We start from the raw sequence: 21,501 nt of genomic DNA, 5'->3' as shown, positions 1-21,501 counted from the left end.
AAGCAAACTGTTATCTGAGATAGGAGTGTAGAGGGTGGGTACAGAAAGGAAGCAAAGGCCAAGGCTCCCTGTGTTGACCTTGCCCATTTGCTGGTTCACTCTGTGGTCTTAAGCAAACCACTGAAATTTCTGCAAAACAGGGTAATGGCTACTTCACTGGGGGAGCTGTAGAAACAGGGTCCAAGGCTTAACCCCGACATCCATGTTCATGAAGGTATTAAGGAGAAGTACCTGTAGGGCAAACATTCTGATTACAGAGTGATTTAATCAAAAGACTCGCTCTTTATTTTAACATAAAAAGAAACATTACACAGCATCATTAGAACTATTCAATTCCTGCATTCCAGAATTGTGCCAAAACACCATTTTTTCCCTTAACTTCAAAATCCTGTCCTTTCATTAAGTCATTTTCAAGCTATTCCCAGTTCAAATGCCAAGTGTTCAGAGGAATTTCCCAGCTGTAACTAAGTAGGAAATGTGTGGCAATGTGAACAGAGTAAGACTGACAGGAGCCCTTTGGATACTTGGCTATTGGCAGTCAATACCAAGGGTTGCAGCATGGATGGTACTGAACCTCACACTGTGCCTTATGTGACATATTCTTCTGGTACCCACCTGTCTTCAAATGCACACAAGTGGTAAAAAAACATAGGAAGGAGTGACTGACACACCTTATTTTTTTATAGCTGGAGACAGATTACCATTATATAAAAAAGAGTTAATACAAAATTGGCACAGCTTGAAGGAGACTTGCTGAGAAACTTCTTTACCCAGGATTTCAGCCTTCAAAACACACCAAGACCAGGATTTAAGAGGATGCAGCATCACCTTCCAAAGAGCTAGCAGCTGTGTAGCTTAGGGACTAGCTCATTTTATTTTGTGTGGGAAGAAGGTGTTTTATTATGGTCTCTAAAGGGAAGTCAACATTAGATAAGACACAGGAACCCCTGACTGATGGGCAAAGAGCCCCAAGCCAAAATAACCCTGAGATTTTTGTCTTCACGCCAGAGCACGGCGTGTACTAAGGAGCTGCTGGCCACTCCCTGCTCACTCATTCCACAATCACCGCATTACAGTCACGGTTCCCTTCTTCCACAACATAACCAAAAAGCAACAAAGACAAGGGCTAAACCAGCCAGGAGAGCGAGTAACTTGTGCTTTGGGTAACTCTTTTTCCTTCCCAACAAAAGACACGCTTGGAACTTTATTTTTTTCTTTAAAAAAAATACTGCTATGTTATGAGGAAAGCCAACATTAAAGCAGGAAAGAAAACAAGCAGAGTTGCTGCTCTGCATGCGGGAAGGGCAAAAGTAATCTGAAGAGACGACACAACATCCTGCATGACCAGAGAAAAGTGGGCTGCCTCTGTGGTTGGCAGAGTAGGAGAAGATGACAAACATCCTGTGCTGGTTCGAGAAGAGGAGCATCCCCTGCTCTAATGAATCAGCTCCACTACTTTTCTTCTTTGGAAAGTAGAGTAAATACTGTTTCCTGTATTATAAAACAGGGAAGCATCTACGGCTGCTGCGTGTTCCTTGCTGGACAGCCTCTGTCTGCCTGCAGCTTCAGGAAGGTGATTTAAAAAAAACAAAAACAAAACAAACAAAAAAAAACTCTCAAGGCTCTTCTCCAGGAAAAGACTGGTATTAAAGAAGGCTGCTGTGGAGATTCTGACCAAGATACCTCAAGTGCAACTAGTAATTTTGGGTGCCAGTTTTGGGGTGCCCAAATGAAACATTAAAGAGGTTCCAATTAAACCACACACACTTAAAGACAAAAAAACTGCTTAGCATACATACACTCTCTGGGGAAAAAAATACAAAACTTTTTTTGGGGGGAGTCTCAGACTAGACCCAAAATAGCTCATTCCACGTGGAAATCTTAGCCTATGTCTCCTGGAGAAAAGTTTTATGGCAGCTTCAGAACAAGTCAGGACATAGGCAATTGAATGTAAGAAAGAGAAAATGCACCCCAAAAGTTATTTGTAGTCACTGCTTCATTAGAGCCTATGAGCACGGATGGGAAATATAGTCCTGTTAGGAAGTTAGATCCTGCAGCACCTAAGGAGAGTACACCGAGGTGGATAAGTAATTACAGATAAGACTAACCCTGTAAAGTCTGGACTGTTAACAATACGATGGTGCCTTGACCTTTTGGAGATGGCCTCTCCTACCATTTGCCCTTTATTCCTAAACAAAGTGGAGATGGATGAAGCACAGGCCTCAACTCTGAATCTTCCTCATTGTTGATTTAAGCCAAAAACTCTGGGTGTGATATCAGTAAATTTGGTTGTGTACACAATGTCTATAGTCTAACTCTTATTGCTTAAAAACGCCAGCCAGGCTGGAACACAGAGCTGCCTAGACAACAGGGAGCACCTTCTTCAGAGCCATTCCAGGAGAATGTGGAAGACTGGAGCTGGGCTTCTCTACTATAGCACCTAGGAGTATACCTCATAAACCCCACCAGGAGATCTCTAGTGCTGGGCATCACAATGGACAAGGGGCTGTTGACAGGTAGAAATCACTGCATTTTACAAAAATATCATCAAACCCTGTGGACCTTTTATTCATCTTGGGCTGTTTCTGTTTCTGTTCTGAGTTGTAACTCAGATCCTATAGATCATGACCTCTCTGCTGCCAAAATTCAAGGGTTGTAGTGATTTGCCTAGGCAACTGCAAGGAAATAAAGTGAAAATTATTATAAAACCTACTGCCAGTACATTACACAGTACATTGCACTGGCAACAGTTGGCTTCCAAGCCCTTTCCAGCCTAAGGTTGGCTGGCTAGCTATCTTTAAAAGATTTGGTGAAGCTCATTTAACTCTTTAAGGAGAGGGACTGCTCTCACAGCACATGCCATCACCATTAACTGATGCTTTGCTGGCAATCTGTGCACAGAGGCAAAACTGGGCAGGCCATAAAAACTAAATTCCCTTCTTACTACAAGCAGTAGCCTTATCGGGCAGTGTTCAGGCACACAGAGGGGGATTGTAAGGGACAGAAAAGCATGAAATTCTTATTCAGTCCTGGGAGATTGCAAGCCAACATCTGTCACCAGAATTGAGATCAAGAAGGATTTCATGTTTTCTTAAAGAAATTGGTAAAAAGAAAAAAAATTACTAAAACACATCTCAGGAGTCCTCTGTGTACACTCTCTTCTGGAGTTAATGGCAAAGCCCCTGAAAATAGGGGAAGGAGGGTACACTGATAATTACAAACCAGCCCTTGACTACAGCACCTTATTGTGACAAGTCCAGAGCAACCCAGACTGCAGCTTTCCTCCCAACACTAGAGATCTGAATGAGTCACTGGGGCAGGGTGGGGCTGGGGTGCTGGAGCAGGTCAGCAGATTGTATGACAGGCAAATGCTTTTTCCAACCTCTGCCCGCTCCATGGCAAATCCCTCCTCCCAATCATGTGATCACACCAGAGAGATCTTAAAAATGAGATAAAAAGATTTAACTGCAATTTTTGTCTAAAAGGCCCTGATGAAAGAAGGCTAGACAGTCTGAGTGCAGGATATATCCCCACAGAAAGTGCCACAGGAAGAGGAGAGCTCTGTGTTGATAAATATGGCCTGTGCTCTCAGTACTTAGCATGTAGAGAGGAGAAGCACTAGATCCTGGCTGAGATCAGAGAGAAAAAACACCATCTGAGGGACATTTAAGTGTTAAACACTTTCAGTTTAAAAGCAGCCTCTGGACAATCCCTCTGAATCTCTCCCAAAATGTGCGTGCGTCTCATTCCCTTGCTCAGTCCATTTCCATAGACATCAGCCGGCGTCGCTCCCGTCTGGTTTCCTGAACTTCCTTCTTGCAACACCAATGGGAACTGCAGTAGCCAATAAGGCAGGATAAGAGTCCAATGAGGGTGGCTAGACCAGTGCCTATCAACAGTGGATATTTGAAAGCGTTCAGCACTGGGGAGAGGATGGAAAAAGAAGAAACGAAAAATCATTAGAGCATCCTGGTAAGTGCCAAACACATTTGTTCTGCCTAAGGAAATACATAAATAAATAAAACCCCCACGTTTCAGTTCGGGATGGATTAACTCATTTCATAAAGGAATAAGAACAGCTCTCTATTTCCTACCTTCACCCTTTTAAGTTTCTGAAAAAGAATCCTTTCCCCTCACCAATTCATCCCTTCACCATCTAAATTTCCCCCAATTCCCAGCCCACAGGGAACCAAAAATACCAGGCTCTTCCAAGAGAAACCCTGTTGCAAGATAACCAGCTCCAGCCTAGCCAATTCCGAGGGCTGCCCTGGTTCTACGAAGCATCCAACCATAAATCTTGACGTTCGTTTAACAGCCATTTAAATATGTCTGGTGGAAAGCCTTTCCATTTAGAATCGGGCTCCCAAATGAAGAAGGTCTGACTTCAATAACAAAAGTCTACTATAGATTTAGAGCTAGGTAAGGAAGAAATTAACTTGAGCCGCTTAGCAGTGTTCAACCAATCCCATAATCAGGTGCCTGTACAAGTGGCCTAATTTTTGAAGTGCTTTTCTGCCTGCTGCCATCAACTCAGGGGAATAAAGAGTTTGTAAGGCAGAGCCATATAGGAAACTGAGGGCAATCACCCAGGTGACAGACAACCCAGAAGAGTCAGGCAAGAGACAGACTCTGCTGCAGCTCTCACCATGGCTGATACGGAGAGTACTGAACTCAAGGGTTAACCAACTGGAGAATGGGAAGAGTTAAAAGGCAATTTGTCTGGTCTTTGGATAATTCACTATCTGCGCACAGGGGACAGCAAAGGCATAAGTTTCACTCCATCTTCTTTGGAGCCTCCTAGTGAAGCCATTCCTTGAATAGCCAGGAAAGAACGTGTTTTGATAAATAATTACGACAAAATGATTCTTAGATTAATGCTACTGTTTAGTTACTTGCTGGGTATAAGTGCTTAACTGCAACATGGACTTGACGCTATCACAATCAGCCCTCTCTTTAAATAGAGTGGCTATCAGGAGCTACTCGTTAGCTCCCCAAGACCCCAGGGAAGCCTATCACCGAGTGGGACAGATTCACTGATAAATTTGCCTGTTCAGCTGTTGCTGTGGTCTAAAACCTGCCAGCAGGGTCAAGGAATGATTAGGTTGTCCCAATCAGCCCTTGCCTAGAGCCAGCAGGAATGATAAAAGCACCAACACCCTACAGTATAAAAACTGCCAGTGCTGGGCCCTGGGCAGCAAAGGGAATAGGGCTGCCCAGACATGGGCTCCTGCAGGCTATTAGGGAACCAGCCACTCTGTCCTTTCCTCCCCATTAGAGGAGGAGAAATATAGAATAGAGCACTATGGGATACTGAGAGGGGTGGGCAGGTGTCTCAGACCTGTACGCGCTATAAAATTTGTGATGGCAAATCTTCCTTGATAAAGAAGCTGCTGTTTGAAACAGCACCTTTTCCGTCCTGGATCTGCCATTTTTGTATCTGATGGTGTGGTTGTGTCGACCAGTGTGATGTCTGAACATTCACTTGTTTTGTGCTAAATTCCCATGTAAAGTGCAACAAATGTAACATCTGCCAGCAACTTGACTTGAGAAAGGGAAGCACTTCACTTCACCTATGTAAAACATAACAGGCCTGAGCAGAGAGTACGATTAGGAATTTTAAATCTATCTGTTCTTGCATTGTAAAAAGTAGAGGTTGGCAGTGTGCAGTGCCATGGAGTACCGCTCCACTGACAGTATAAAGCAGAGATACCAATGGATTCTGAAGTGTGCTGTACAGTCTTTGCCTGCAGAGAAGAGGCTACAACACAGCAGCCTCTAAGGCGGAGCGGATGCAGAATGAGGGATATTTGGCCTTTGCATCTCCAACAGGGGCTGTGGCAAATACGTCCCCTAGCCTCAACCAGGGGAAGTTCTCTAAAAATCCTTACCATCCATCTTCACAGACAGAAATATGGGCTTGGACTTGATCTCTGGTTCCTGCTGCCAGACACCCGTGGGTGAATGCACCCAAGGTGTCACTGAGCAGTAGTGGTTGCCGAAGTCGTGGTCCTCACTGCTGTGCACACGAAGCCGGAATTCCAAGGGGCTGATCCTCTCCAGGCTGAGATCGCTGCTCCCATTCCTCCTGGCCTGGGTCACTATTCCTGTCCGATCCAACGAGGCGAGAAAGACTGGTTCCCTATCCAGAGCAAAGGAACGCACAGCAAACCAGGAGACATCGAAGGACATATCCTCTGGAAGTGGAAACAAACAGAATTTGGCAAGGACAATAAGCTCAGAACATTTGCTGTCAATCAGCAGAGGAGAAGAACTTGGCATCTCTGAACATAAATGAGCATTATATCCAGATGTCTCAAAATACCAGACAAGATTCTTTCTGGTAGTCCCTGCCCTTCACAGATTCAGCATTCCCACACAGGCATGAGTAACAATACAGATTGTGACATGAATGCACTCACCCCAAAACACAGGAACTGTACTTCTTAACCGGGCAGATACACAAGGCAGTATAGGTAACTGTCTGCTAGAATACTAACTCACTACTGTGCATAGATACCTGCATGTCTTGAGCAAAGGCTAGATCATACATTGAAGGGAAGGAGTTAATGCTGTGGCACTTGATGAGAAAGCTGTAGCTTGGGTTTGTTTTTTCAGGGGACAGTCAGAGAATTTCAGTACTTAGAAAAGGCTGTCAGTTGGACCTGGTGAAGGACTGTGGAAAAACACAAGAGTCAGGTAGAGGGGAAACTCAAATGGACACAATGGTACAGGTCAGCATAGGAGAGCTTGGCACCTGGAAAAAAAAAAGTGATATTAAGAGGTTGTTCAACCACAGCGGAAGAAGTGGTGTGCATGTGCAGGTCCTTCCTGAGAGCTGGGAGGGAATGCAAGTTTGGGAAGGTTACTGAAGCTGGCAGAAGGACAGGATTCTTAATTGAAAGGAAACAGAAAGAGTGGGATCTCACCATTATTTATCTACCTTGCTAAATGGAACCTTTAATTTTTTTTTTTACCTTACGGGTAAAAATAACCCCCTTGGGAGTTCTTCTCCCATGCAAAGAACTAAAGCACAGGGGCCACAAGAGTGGAATGCAAAATGTCTGCTAGCAAAAACCCTTTCTGAACTCTGTCCTTGTCTACCATACCTGCTCACAGACAGAAAGCCTCTTTAAGGGCAAGACTGCTAATTAGTCAGTGTGATCAAACAAAGGCTGATAGCCAGATTCTACACAGATCACACAAAGAAAGACAAAGGCATCACAAAGCACTGTCCACTATCACATACCACCTATAAAATATAAGTCCTACCTTTCTTCATTGGTTTTACATTAGTTGTGTGCCATCAGGGAGCAAGCCTTGCACAAGTTTTACTATCCAAGGAGATAAGCTACTAAGTGGCTTTGTAGTGCCTTCCCACCTTTAATGTGAGCTGACAGACAGTCAGAGTCCATGCACGATCATGTTGATCTTATTAGCAGATCAACACATTAGCTGTGTTAGGCTGGTAGCTGAGGATGTTTTTTAATCACTGCACCATCCTCTGTTAATGCCTAGAGCAGGTTAGAAACAAAGCTCGGACACTATCACATTCTAACAACAAGCAGAAAACCATTAAGGAGAGAGAGAGAGACGCCTTAAGAACCAAAATAGGATTTGACACTGATTTTTGTTCTAAATCCCCTGCTGAAAATGGAACTTGCCTGACAGTAATCAGGTAATATTATCGCAGTCTGTGGGTAGAGATTATGGGGGTCTCTACTGGGCCTATCCATAACAGCAGGAAGATAAGCAAGCAGGGAGGGAGGCATTGGTGACAGGGTGACACCATTACTCTGATCATCACAGGGATTTTTATCCAGGATGTAATAACTTGGCAGAGCACCCTCTAAATCAGTGTTTCTCAACCCGTGGGTCACAACCCAAAAGTGGGTCACAAGAATATATGAAAGGGTTGGAAACAAACTTTAAGAATGGATCAACAAATTTAAAAAATGGATTCACCTTTAAAGGAAAAAAAAAAAAAAAAAAAAAAAAAAACTTTGCAAGGAAACCTGCAAGGGGCTTATGTCACAACACCCCTGCTCCCCACCCTGGCCACTCACTGTTCCACATACTTGGGGGGCTGGGGCCTGAGGGCAGAGAGTTGGGACTGGCCATCAATGTTTAAAAATAGCTCCTGGTACAAAAAAAAGTTGAGAACCACTGTTCTACATAATGGTGAGCAGTTTTTACTCAGAAGATAACCAGTCTTCTTTACCAGGGTGGATCAAAAGCATCTGAAGACCATGGACATATGAATGGAGGGGCAAGATTGGGGGATTAACTTGAAGTGAATCCCAGCATAGCAGGCCGCTCATTTGAGTGTGGGAGAAGAAATGAGAAGGCTCTGCACTAAAAGGCAAACTTTTGAATATGTGAGAAAGCAGTCCTGATTCATCCAGAGATAGATCTGCAACTTTGGGGGAGGATCTACATTGATTTTTGGACTGCAGCCATGTGCTCAATGGCCTTACCCATACCATGCCCCTTGTTTGTCATATAAAATTAAGACAATTTGATTTGCCGTGGATTAACTTATTTGTGTGTCCATAGCCACAGATATGTGGGTGTGGCTAATTTGATTTTAAGTCTAAATCATGAGTGGGCCTTAAGCACAAGTCTGCTGCTTTAAACACAAGTCTGCTGCTTCTGCAGATAGTGACCTGTATCTTTGTCCCGCACAGATTAGCCAAGCAGATAGGCCAAAACTGGAAGCTGAAATCCTTAATATAGATTTTGGGTACAGGTTGTTATTCATGTTATATTTTGGTTGGACTTAATATTTGCAGAGTACCAGAGGTAACACAGAACCCTGATGAAACACCTGAAACATGCTGCTGTTCTGTTAAGAGGGAAACATATGCCCTACTCTACCTAGATATCAGCTTCTGCCTTCCAGAATATTTACTGAGACAGTACATAGGAGCAGCTGTTACGCAGCTACTTTTCAAATACTAAGGGTAAAATCCCAGTCCCACTAAAGTCAATGGAACAACTCCAACAGACTTCAGTGGGACCAGGATGTCACACTGCCATGCACACTTCCACACCTAGTAGGTACCACATCTAGGGGAGAGGCCTGTCTCTGTTATCTACTATGTCTCTGGTGCAGTTGCTAAAAAGTGAGACTTAGGGTAAAAATTTCATAGATTTCATAGACACCAGGGCTGGAAGGGACCTCGGGAGATCATCGAGTCCAGCCCCCCACCCAAAGGGCAGGAAGTCAGCTGGGGTCATAGGATCCCAGCAAGATAAGCATCCAATTTACTCTTGAAGGTGTTCAATGTAGGTGCTTGAACCACCTCCGATGGCAGGCTATTCCAGACCTTGGGGGCTCGGACAGTAAAGAAATTCTTCCTTATGTCCAGCCTGAAACGGTCTTGCAGGAGTTTATGACCGTTTGACCTAGTCATCCCTTGGGGCGCTCTGGTGAACAAACGTTCCCCCAGATCCTGGTGGTCACCCCTGATAAACTTATACATGGCCATCAGATCACCCCATAGCCTACGCTTTTCCAGGCTAAAGAGTCCCATGTCACCAAACAAAACTGACTGGCTGTGGTGGGACACCCCAACCCAGTTGATCCACTTTATTAGGTAAAATACATGTTGCCTGTTATCCTGCCTGGTGCAGGGACCCAATGCAGGACAACAGGCAACATGTTCGCTTTGCTAGGGAACTCCCCACGTACCTTACTGGCCTGCACCTCCTTACTGAGAAACATGCTTCACAGGGCCCTGTGCTTCCAGGCCGGGACCTGTGTTTTACAGGTAGGACAGTGGAAATGGGGAGGCCTCATTCTTCCTGAGAAAGTATGGCAATTGGCTAGTCACCTCAGCTGTCTGTACACGAATGCACAGAGCCTGGGAAACAAGCAGGAAGAATTGGAAATCCTCACACAGTCAAGGAACTATGATGTAGTTGGAATAACAGAGACTTGGCGGCATAGCTCGCATGACTGAAGCACTGACATGGATGGGTACAAACTATTCAGGAAGGACAGGCAGGGCAGAAGAGAAGGAGGAGTTGTGCATTATGTAATTTAGCAATCATGCAGCTCAGCGCTTCAGTATAAAACTGGGGATGGACCTGTTGAAAGTCTCGAGGTTAAGGTTAGAGGGGAGAGCAACAAGGGTGATGTCATGGTGGGTGACTGCTATAGACCACTGGATCAGGAGGATGAGGCAGATGAGGCTTTCTTCACACAAGTAGCAGAAGCTTTCAGATCACAGGCCCTGGTTCTTATGGGGGATTTCAATCACCCTGACATCTGCTGGGAGGTCAATACAGCAATGCACAGTCAATCCAGGAAGTTTTTGGAGAGCATTGAAGACAGCTGCCTGATGCAAGTGTTGGAGAGATCAAGTAGGGGTCATGCTCTTCTTGACCTACTGCTCATAAACAAGGAAGAAGTGGTAGGGGGTGTACATGTGGATGTCAAGTTGGGCAGCACTGACCATGAAATGATTGAGTTTAGGATCAGGACACAAGGAAGGAAGAAAAGCTGCAGAGTAAGGACCCTGGACTTCAGAAAAGCAGACTTTGACTCCCTCAGGGAACTGATGGGCAGGATGCTCTGGGAGGCCAGTCTGAGGGGGAAAGGAATCCAGGAGAGCTGGTTGTATTTTAAAGAAATCTTACTGAGGGCACAGGAACAAACCATCCCGATGTGCAGGAAGACTAGCAAAAGTGACAAGTGTCCAGCCTGGCTTAGCAGAGAACTCTTCAGTGAGCTTAAACACAAAAAAGAAGCTTACAAGAACTAGAAGCTTGGACAAAGAGCTTGGAAGGAGTACAAGAATATTGCTCAGGCATGCAGAAATGAAGTCAGGAAGGTCAAAGCACATCAGGAGTTGTAGCTAGCAAGCAATGTGAAGGGCAACAAGAAGTGTTTCTACAAATATGTAGGAACAAAAGGAAGATCAGGGAAAGTGTGGGTCCTTACTGAATGGGGGAAGCAACCTAGTCACAAATGAGGAGGAAAAGGCTGAAGTACTCGATGCCTTTTTCACCTCAGTCTTCACAGGCAAGGTCAGCTCCCGGACTACTACACCAGGCAGCACATTTTGGGGAAGAGGGGAGCAGCCCGCAGTGGTGAAAAAACAGGTTAGGGCCCATTTAGAAAAGCTGGACATATACAAGTCCGTGGGGCTGTATGCAATGCATCTGAGGGTGGTGAGGGAGCTGGCTGATGCAACTGCAGAGACACTGGCCATTATCTCTGAAAACTTGTAGCTATCAGAGGAGGTCCCAGGTGATTGGGAAAAGGCAAAATACAGTGCCATATTTAAGAAAGGAAATAAGGAGGATCCAGGGAACTACAAACAGGTCAGCCTGACCTCAGTCTTCAGAAAAATCATGGAGCAGGTCCTCAAAGAAAGGGACATTTAAGGCTTGGCTCAGCAAAGCCCTGGCTGGAATGATACAGTTGGATTTGTCCTGCTCGGAGTCGGGGGTTGGACTAGTTGACTTCCCTTCCAACCCTAATTTTCTATGATTCTATTATTCTATGAGTAACGGCTGTGGTACAGGTCATAGTGTGGAAGCATGGGGCACCAGGGATTACCTGGGTCCTGTGCCTGCCAGGACCTGAACAGACTTTCCCTGCTTACAGAGAGGCATCCTGAGATTCCCCTGCAAGTCCTGCTCTCAGGGCTTGAGGAGCCCAATCTTGTGAATTTCTGGGGTGGACAGGACTGGGCTCCTAAAGCCCCTGGAGCACTGTCAGGGCAGCTGGAGTGCAGACAGCTCTGTGCCCACTCTCGCCACAGAGCAAATAGATGTCAGCTGCAATAGAGCAGTGCTATTTTCTACTACCTTTTGTTATGACCACTGATGTGGCACTACACAGGAGGCAGATGTTTATTTCTCACCATTAAGGTGGTACAAATGCATCATCAGGCGACATCTGTTTCTGCCATTAGTGCCAAATGTGGTAAAGGGTACCTGATGGAAACCCACTCTTTTTAAAGACCATCCAAGCAGCCATCAGCTACCAGAGGCACTCAAAGGCAACTGAGGCTAAAGATAATAAAGCTGCCCCATACATGCCCACTTCCATAGGATTAGAAACCAATTTCTTAAATTCTCAGGCAGGTTTATGCCTTTGGAGAATTGTTTTCCATTTATTTTTAAATTGTTCATTTGAAGCTCTTTTCCCTTCACATGAGATGCTTGCTGTCATTTTGAAATTGCAAAATCTATCTTCTGTAATTACAACATGGGACTATAGTGTTATGTCAATATATTTTATTAGTCAGTATACACAGTGTGCAATTAGTGACTCACTACAGACACACACTGAGAGACGGAGGGAGAGTTCAGCTGCAGAGATATTCCTTGCCATTTGATTCCTTGAAGGGGCTGTATAACAAAGTCATTTGCTTTATTTCTGGTTTGCATGTGATTTTTTTATCCACGTTACGAAACACAGGGAGATTTAGCAATTTCAGGTTATGAATCAGACGTTGTTTAAAATCAGAGGCAAACATGTCTTGCTGTTCCCAAGAACTGATAAACTATTTAACAAGTTTCAGTTACATACTAAAGTAGCAATCTTCCCTCAACCCCCTCCCCATGTTAGTCGTTCAAACCAAGTCTATTAGAGGACAAAAATTCTCCTTTTCTGGCTTGTGGGAACACTGAAACATGCCACAACTGACACAAAGGCTTCTGCTATGATCCACAAAATAACTGGAATAAAAGTTGTAGCTGTGCTGGTCTAAGAAAACAAGCAGGCAGTGTACTAGACATGATGTTTTATATTATCTTGTATTGTCTTATAATAAGATATTGCCTCTAACATATTGACCACAAAGTAACTGTCAGTCTTCCTGGCTCCTCCCATACAGTTATGCCTAGCAGGTGCAAGGCACCTAGAAAAGGGAGGCAAGGGGCCTCTGTGTTTAACTAAGAAGCAGAACATACCAGGGATAAATCCAGAGGGCTACTGAACCCTTGGCTCCCCGCAGCTCTGAGAAGTAAACCCTTTCTAAACCATCCTGAAACAGTGGGAATGGAACACTTAAAATACTCTCTCCAGGCAGACTAATGGTGATGCTGTGCTTTCTCCCTCTAGGCTGGCTAAAGTCATCAACATGTAAAGCACATATCATGCACATTCTGATTTGACACACAGGACTAAGCTGTCTGGGTTTTAGCTGCTTCCCTGGCCAATCAGTCCTCAAGATAGTGAATCCTATTTCCAGCCCAGCTATTAGACACCATGCATTTCCAATTGACAGAATGGAGCTCTTTTAGCATCTTGTTACTGTGCTGAATCACAATTTTGAGATCCTTTTTGTTTACTACATTTAAATGAGGCTGAATAGAGTTTCCTAGAGAGCCGGGCATACCACTTCAAGCTACACAAAAGGTAAGAAAGCTGCTTTTGTGAATTCTCCAGGGCACTCACTGGGGTCTGTCTGGAGCAGATAAAAATCTGTCAGAAAGCAATACTCTGAAATTGCTAACACTGTGGCCTTGTGAAGGGGTCACTTGGAAGATCCAGGCTATGCATTTTATCACAATATTAGAGGAGACTCTCTTTGGGACAACAGAGATACTACCCTACAAATAAAAAAAAAATCCCTTTCATTCTAACACTTCTAACTCATTGCAGTAATAATCATGGATACTGAAGTAACAGAATGGCTCTTCCAGATGAAAAATCTGAAGGCTGGACATCCCAGTCTTCGATAAGACAAGCTCCAGCAGGGAGCACTCGCTGAAGAGCACAGCTGCCACAGCAGAACACTGCAGTGTCCTTCCAAAAGAGCCTCTAGTGCTGGATACATCCAAGGCTTGCTAAAACAGGTTGAAGCATCCCACCTAAGGGTCTGGTGGGGGGCTTTAGTGCTTGAGGTAAACAGATTGATCCTAGGTACAAGACAAAGAGGGGCTGACAGACAGAGAAGGTCATTTGGCTTCTCTCAGAACAGCAAGTATTTCAAAATCTTCCTGTAAGCACTTTACACATATGGCAATGGAAATTAAAGATTAAGAGCGAGGGAACAGATTGTACCAGATGTTTCCTTAACTTATTCCATGAAATATAAACACCTATCAGAATTACACATTTGTGAGGTGAGCTGCAAAGCTTAACTGAAAATAGCTAAGCCCAGATTTGTGCTGAATGTCTTCAACAGCCAGGATACTTACTTTAGCATAAGATCCTCTGAAATCCACCAGCCTACAGTTCACAGTAAGTGACCTAGAGCACATCATTCCAGAACAGAGGCCAGAACAACAAGCACTGAACATGGGGACTTTTGACATCCATAATATCCTAGAACATGTGCTCTGAGACAGTGTTCGAGATCTTTTCATGCTTGTTTTACACTAATGACCAGTGTGGTGTGCTTTCATTTTCCTTGCCAGTTTTAATTCCCTGGCACAGAGGGACCTGCCCTGAATTGATCCAGTTCCCTTAAAAGCTGTCACCCTGACCAGCAAATCAACTCTCAATCCTCATATTTGGTTAGTCAGGGTAGGCACTCCCCAGCATTGTGCCTCGATTTTATTTTGGGGAATGCCATTTATAGGAAAGCAAGGCCTTTTCAATTCTCTGCCACTTCATAATTAAGAATCCACTTTTTGCAGCTCTGAGATCAATGTTGCAATATGGAGACATACCCCGCTAAGACAGGGCAGCCTGCCACCTAACCCTCAAAAATCACGTGGTTATTACTTACGTGGTCTGGAGGTGGATGATAAGTAAAGAATCTATAAGGTTCTTTACCTCCAAGTCTAATCCTCTGGGGCAGGGGTAGCCAACTTGCAGCTCTGGAGTCCAAATTTCAAGTCCAAACTGAGTAATGCGCTCACTGCGAGCAGTTGCATGACGTGACATAATGGCTATGGAAGCTGGTCACCGTGTGCTTGTGCAAAGATTCAAGGAGAGTCATATTAACCTCTGAAGAGCTGCAGGCTGGCAATCCTTGCTCTGGGGAAACCCATTACCCTGGCTCACGGACTCTATCAGTCAACAGGGTGGAGTGTCAAGGAAAGCTGGCACCTAACAGCCACTATGGGCGTTCCAGTTGTCCCTTGTATCTCCTCCTCCAGATTCCCGTCCACAGGTTCAGCACACAATTTGGAGAGATGCCATTTTCTCAGGCATGTCCAAAGGGCCCAGATGCAGTGACTTCATGATGACTCAAATGGAGCTGGTTGAACCCCAAATACTGTTTAAATTAAACAAAGGGAGGCTAAAAGCATTGATTAAAGTTTCCTTAGCACCTGTCACAATGCCACACTTAGTCATGCCCTACTGTGTACATCCAATGTCCAAGCTGAATAGGGTCTCTGTTTGCCCAGCTGTTTCAGACTTCAGATACTTGAAATGAAGCCTTCCAAGCATAACACAGCTTCCAGCAGTGGAATGGATTACACACGCTTTGTTAAAGGAGTGATGTGGCCAGCATCACATCCAGCTGCCTTTAACACCCATGCCTGAAGGACGAGGCTTCCATCCACAGATGGGCTGACTGGCTATAAAGATGGGCAGTTCTGTACAGAGCTGGCCTTCCACCAGAAAACCTCTATCATCTCTCTCATTCTCTGTGCTTCCAAAACATTACCTTATCAAAATCCCCATCAAAAGCTGCCTCAGGATTTACCTCCTCCTTGAAAATCTGAGGCAAAAAACTACAAGACAGCTGTGGAGACTGAACTGTCCAGTGAGTCTTAGAGGAAGCTTCTACAGAGAGCAGCAGATGGGGGAATGTAGGCATATACAAACACAAGAAGAGAACATACTTACGTTGCTGCAGACAGTTCTCATCTGCTGCAAGTTTGCTCAACTCTCCTCCTCATCCTTCAGCCCTCTGCTACATGCACACACTCTCTTAACAGCTGCTACACATAGATTGCTACTACATGTTCACAGGTGGCTCAGCGCAGTAAACTAGCAACTCTTTGCCTGTATATTTAATAGTAAGCCATGTAGAACTTTAAGACACAGTGAATTTTGATTAAATATCAGTATATCATGTCTCCAGCTACTATAGTGAAAAAAGTTCACTCTAATCTGGATCACCACCACACTTATGACCTAACAATTTACATAACAAACAGGGACAAGATACCTTTTTTTTTTTAAAAGAATAAGATAGAAATCAAATCAAACCATTACTGCAATCTCCTATCAACCTGAGCTTTTGAACTATGAATAAGTGATTAACTTTCCATATCAGGAAAAAAGCAAATCAAAGGGATTCTCAATGTATTTTTTTACCAAAACAAAAATAAGGAAAATTAGTATCGAGTAAAAACCTGACCTCTGAATGTTTCTCTGACCCTGTCTGAATGCCTATTGCATGTATTCTATTCTGATTATGAACATACTCAGATGCATCTTTTTTTTTTTTTTTTTTTGCTATTTCATACCAGAATATCCTACATTTGAAGCAGGTTTGTCACTGAAAGGATCAGCAGTAACAGGAATTTTCAACATCTTAACCTTTTTTAAAAAAACCCAACAGGTTTTAAAATGAGCTTAAATTGTTTGGTGAAAGGAACTAAACTGATAGACCTAGCAACTTAAGACTATCTACAAAAGGGACTGTCCTGCCAGTGTACTTCATTCCTGACAAAGGGTGATCAGGATAGTTTTTGTAGCCTGATCCAGACCCCTGGCTTTTGACCGAGACTGCCAACAATGGGTTGGTTCAGTGCAAACTGTAAGAGAGATTTTTGCATCTATTAATAGAAATGAAATGACAGCCAACTAGCTGGTATTATATACACACGGGGGGAAAAAAAGCCACCTTATCATTCATAGTCTCCCTTGATTGGGCTAACCCTATGGTGCTTTGAGGTGTTTTTGATCCTTAGGAGAATTTTAGGCCTCTTAGGGTCCCAACTGCCAGCATCAAATCAGTATGGTGAAGGTAACCCAATTACTAGTGAAAAGAAAAGGCAATATAGCTCAGGGGGAGGGGGATACCTGGCTCCAGTGGCACTCCTTCACTCGTGATGATGCAGAGCAAATCTGCCAGTTCACCTTGGTAAATGGTCGGGTTGTCCGAATGCACCGAGACATTAAATACAGGACCTAAAAAGAGAGTATATTTAATCCTATTATGCATTCAAGATCCTTTGCTGACATTACCCCAAAGATTTTAAGTCAGTGTTCAAAACCACTGTATGCTAGCTTGTAAAGCACTCTGGGATCAGAGACAACATACTGTTAATCTATGGACAGTCCCCACCAGGCCAGAGCCTATAAAGCAAAGCACACACTTGTGATGACCACCAAACCTATGCTGTAAGATTAATGATAGAACACTACTCATGCACTTTAACTTTTAGGCTGAACACTGAATGTTTGTGTTTTCTATTGACATAATAGAGGAGAGCAAGGAGAATCAGCCTCTATGGTTCTTTCCTTTGCTCTGTACCCCAATTTTCACTTTAAATGCCATACATTTCATATCCTTTTAGAGTCCAGCCAAGCCAAGCTTGGTCTCTGATGGAAAGCCTCCAATGTTCCTACAGGAAGCTGTGTTAGTCATTCAACCTGTACTTTTCCCTCAGGTTGCTATTGAACTAATGCTCTGGAACTGTGTGGCTGGAGGTGATACTGTGTGGCTGGAGGTGTAATTTTTTGGTTGAGATATTAGAGACCGCAGGGGCCCAACTACTTTGGTCAGTAGAGATTACTTGGCACATTTCATAAGAGCCAAATTCCAATTAAACTGAAGTAATTACTTTGTGGCTTCCTCAATTCCCCCTACAGTTTCATCTGTGCACAATTTTCTTTACTTTGTCATTAACTTCAGCATGTAATATTCTTATGTGCCATTAAGCCAGGGGTGGGCAATTATTTTGGCTGGAGGGACGCTTAACAAGTTTTGGTAAGTTCCTGCAGGTTGCAAGGATAGCCCTGCTCCTTGACAGGTGCTCTGGCCCCCGGTCGCCGTCTTGGGACTGGAAGTCCTGCCCCTAACCCACTGAACTTTGCCACCAGAAGTCTCTCCCCTTGCTCCCCATAAGTACTCATTTGCAGTCTTAGAACCAGAAAAAAAATTATATACTAAAAATCAAACATCTACAATAACATATTTTAATTTTATTTCAAATAATATTTTTGTCTTGATTTATGTGTTTGTGTCATATATATAGAGAGAGAGAGAGAGAAAGAGAGAGAGAGAAACAATTGCATAATGGCTCAAAATGAAGTCTTATGCTTGTATATTGTGGAGGGGGTGGTGGAGGAGCGTGTGGGGTATCGGTGAACTGGTAGACACCCACCTCCAGGCTGAATGAAATAGCCTAGTGGGCCAGCCCATGGCCCAATTTTGTCCGCCCCTGCATTTAATGCTTCTCTTTTCTGCCTGAGAAGTAGCTGCATTTCAGCAATGACAAAGCAATCGATGCATATAGTGTTTTTTTCAAATTACTTTCCATGCAAAGGCACATGTTAAACAGTCAGCTATGCCTCAAAAATGGAGATAAGAGCACCTGAGAGAAACATCAGAGGTCAAATGAACTATTGACTGATATTTTTAAAAAAGCTGCCTGAACATATTTAAGGAAATAAATACTGTAGTTTGAAGTTCAGATACTTTGGTGATGGCTGCCTTATAGCTGCATTAGTAGGTTACATTCATAATTAAAGAGTTTTAATGTGTTAAGACCTTGGGGGGGGGAGGGGAGAGGAGAAAAGGGAAGGAGTTTAATGTAACCTTTTTCCTCAGATTCTCTCCGAGCCCTTTCTATGAAAACTCAATTTGTTTCCGAGTCAGCCAAAACTTCCATTACAAGCTTTGTTGTAGAGTTTATCCTCCTGCTAAAACAAATCAAGAGTTCTTCTGTTCAGTCTTTAGTGAGCTATAGAGCTAGACATTAAAAATCAAGATCAACCACAGCATTTTGGCTAGCGCTCTCTCCATTTTATAAATGTAAATAAAAATCCCCAGTCATCTATGAGCTATAGTATCAGCAAAAGGCTAATGGCTGACTGCCACATTTGCCTGATGCATTGCTGTTCTTCCAGTCTCCAATGCACTACAGCATATACCTGACACAAGCAGAACCTTAACCAAATGCCATTACATATGCATCCCAGTCTAAGTAATGGCAGCACTTCAGGCGTTAGAAAATGAATTCCCTCACCAGGGCAAAAAGAAAACGTGTTCCACAGATCCTGACACCAAAACTAATTACAGAAAGAAAACTGTGTTCCTGTACACACCACCTCTTCTCTAAAGGCCGCTGAAAAATAGTGAGTTAGATAAGAATCATGCGGTCCTTGTCTATTGTTTTGTCCTGGTAAGGATATACCACATGCATGAAGCACAGCCTTGCTACTCTACTACTGGGTATGGATGCAAAGTGGAGAGTTAAGAAAGAACAGTGCAAACTGTGAGTTATATTCTCTGCAGTCACATCTGTACAGTAAAGATTAAGCCATTTGCAATCAACTTAATTTGATGGACATGGGTTGCAGCCCCCAGCATGTTGTAGACACAGTATCTCAACTGCGTAAAGTTCGAACACCCCTTCCTCATAAAATCAGAAGTAAAAGTGCAATATTTCATATCTCCATGCAACTTTCCTGCTTTCTGGCTGGTAGCCATGCCTCACATTTGTTGCCAGTGTGAAAAGTTCACGCCTGAGGGGCAAATATTGAATCAATAAAAGGAAGGCGAAGAAGAGCTTCTCCGTTATTTAATAATCATACTTCCCATTGGTGACCACAGTAACCTGTTCCCTTCCAGAATTCTCATCTCCTACAACTAAATCTAGCTTTCAAGAATTTTTCATTTGAAGTCCACAGAAAACAGCAGGAAGGGTGAATTGAAATACGCCTCTGTCACAAGGCCTGGATTTCAACAGAAAGCCCCGACATACCTTAGGGACCACTGTCTTCCCCTGATGCAACTGAGAGATACAAAGCTTGGGTTTCCTCTCTTTAAGACTGTTTTCAGCAAGTTTTTCATGGTATGAAGCTGCTGTGAGGACAGTCCTGGAGACTCTATCCACACCATTATAACATAGGTAGGAGTAGCTTTGCCAGGAGGCACCATCCCACACTTTCCATCAACACCTTTCATGGCCCTAGTCTAAGACCGCTCATTTCAGGGAAGAAAAAGATAGCTAGTTGTGGTTCACTGAGTTCTTTGACTTTGTAGAAACTTCAAGCAATGTGAACAATTCATGGCCATGGTTATTATATGGACACATGTTAAACAAGAGTGAACTGATTGGGCCACAGAAACCACGAAGCCATCATTAGAAGGGAACAAGGGGACAAAGATCTGGACAGGATTCTGAAATATCATTTCAACATAAAAAAGCTGCTGCAGAGTGCCCCATAATTTCATTAGAAATCTTCTGCAGCCACCAGTGCCTCAACTGTATTTAACTGTGCTTTTTTTTTTTTTAAGAAAGTAAACTTTACTACTTTTAATGAGAGTGAGACCTCCCTGATTTATGTTCTCCAATTTAATCAGTTTGCCCTACCTGGTAATAGGAAAAGCTGAGCAGAATTAACTGTGAACCTTTTTCAATTGGGATCTGATAATAACTGAAGCACACAAAGCACCATTATCAGGAGATTTGATTTTGGAGAACCCCAATAAAAGCATCTTGGCAAGCATTAGCATTAGAGCAACAACAGCTGCTTTTAGACATACCTTTTAGAACAGGGCTGCTTGAGTTATAAGTGTAGTTGAATTAAAATCTGGGAGGTTTGTACAAATCAAGCTGGTCGTTCTTCACTCTTATTAGTAGCATCAATATATTATTACTGTTTGGCAGTACCATAGTGCCTAGAAACCCTAATCTTGTATGAGGACCCCACAGGGCTAAGCACTGGACAAACACAAAAGACAAAGCTAAGCTGTAAGACCTTTGGGACAGAGACCAAGATCAGAAAAACAGAAGGGAGTACAAGGAAACCACAAGGTAAGAGTCAGTTAACCTGATGGGCAGTAGCTTCAGCCAGCCGGTAGCCTCAGCCTGCCAACAACACCTTCAACTTTAAAAAGGGGTGTATAATATTAACTCAATGTCAAAAATCTTGTGAAGTTTAGGCAATATTAATGCCTGGAAATGCACGTATTGCTATCTTAATCCTGAAACCTATATTTAATATCCTGAAATATGGCCAGTCACTATTATAATTTAATAGTGATATTAACTACACAATGATAATCTCTCTCATCATTAAATAAGAATCCATTTCAGTTGTTGGGCAGACAAATTAGACTTGCTGACTTGTAAAAAGCTCATTGAGACCTAAACTGAGTCACATCTGAAGAAAATTTTTCAGCAGTTTTAAAGCTACGCATGCTTAAAACTGACTGACCTGAGGATACTAAAAATCACACTCTGAGCTGATGTAGGTTTACTTTATTCCAAGAAATCCAATGAACAATTTTGGATGCCAACCTAGAATCAATCATTCATTTTAAAATTAGCAAATTAGTTTTCTTTTAATCTGGGATATTCTGAAGATCTCAGAAACTTAAATCAGTCCAAGAGCAAAGCGAG

The 21,501-nt window shown here is 43.3% G+C and overlaps 1 protein-coding gene across 1 annotated transcript in view; it reads right to left on the bottom strand.

The window, feature by feature from the left end:
* Nucleotides 1-262: 262 nt before the first annotated feature.
* PTGFRN (prostaglandin F2 receptor inhibitor) overlaps nt 263-21,501 on the bottom strand; it is a 104,667-nt gene continuing 83,428 nt past the window's right edge. Inside the window, exons 7-9 of the mRNA XM_090059306.1 lie at nt 16,949-17,056; nt 5,889-6,194; nt 263-3,922 (exon numbers count right to left, since the gene is read on the bottom strand). Of these exons, the coding sequence (XP_089915432.1) occupies nt 3,756-3,922; nt 5,889-6,194; nt 16,949-17,056 (581 nt within the window). The 3' untranslated portion in view covers nt 263-3,755. The remainder of the gene's footprint in view (nt 3,923-5,888; nt 6,195-16,948; nt 17,057-21,501) is intronic.

This window comes from Crocodylus siamensis, chromosome 1 (genome assembly GCF_052110815.1).
Source record: "Crocodylus siamensis isolate JL-2025a chromosome 1, ASM5211081v1, whole genome shotgun sequence".
NCBI lineage: Eukaryota > Metazoa > Chordata > Crocodylia > Crocodylidae > Crocodylus > Crocodylus siamensis.
This window is presented reverse-complemented; position numbering and strand designations above follow the sequence as displayed.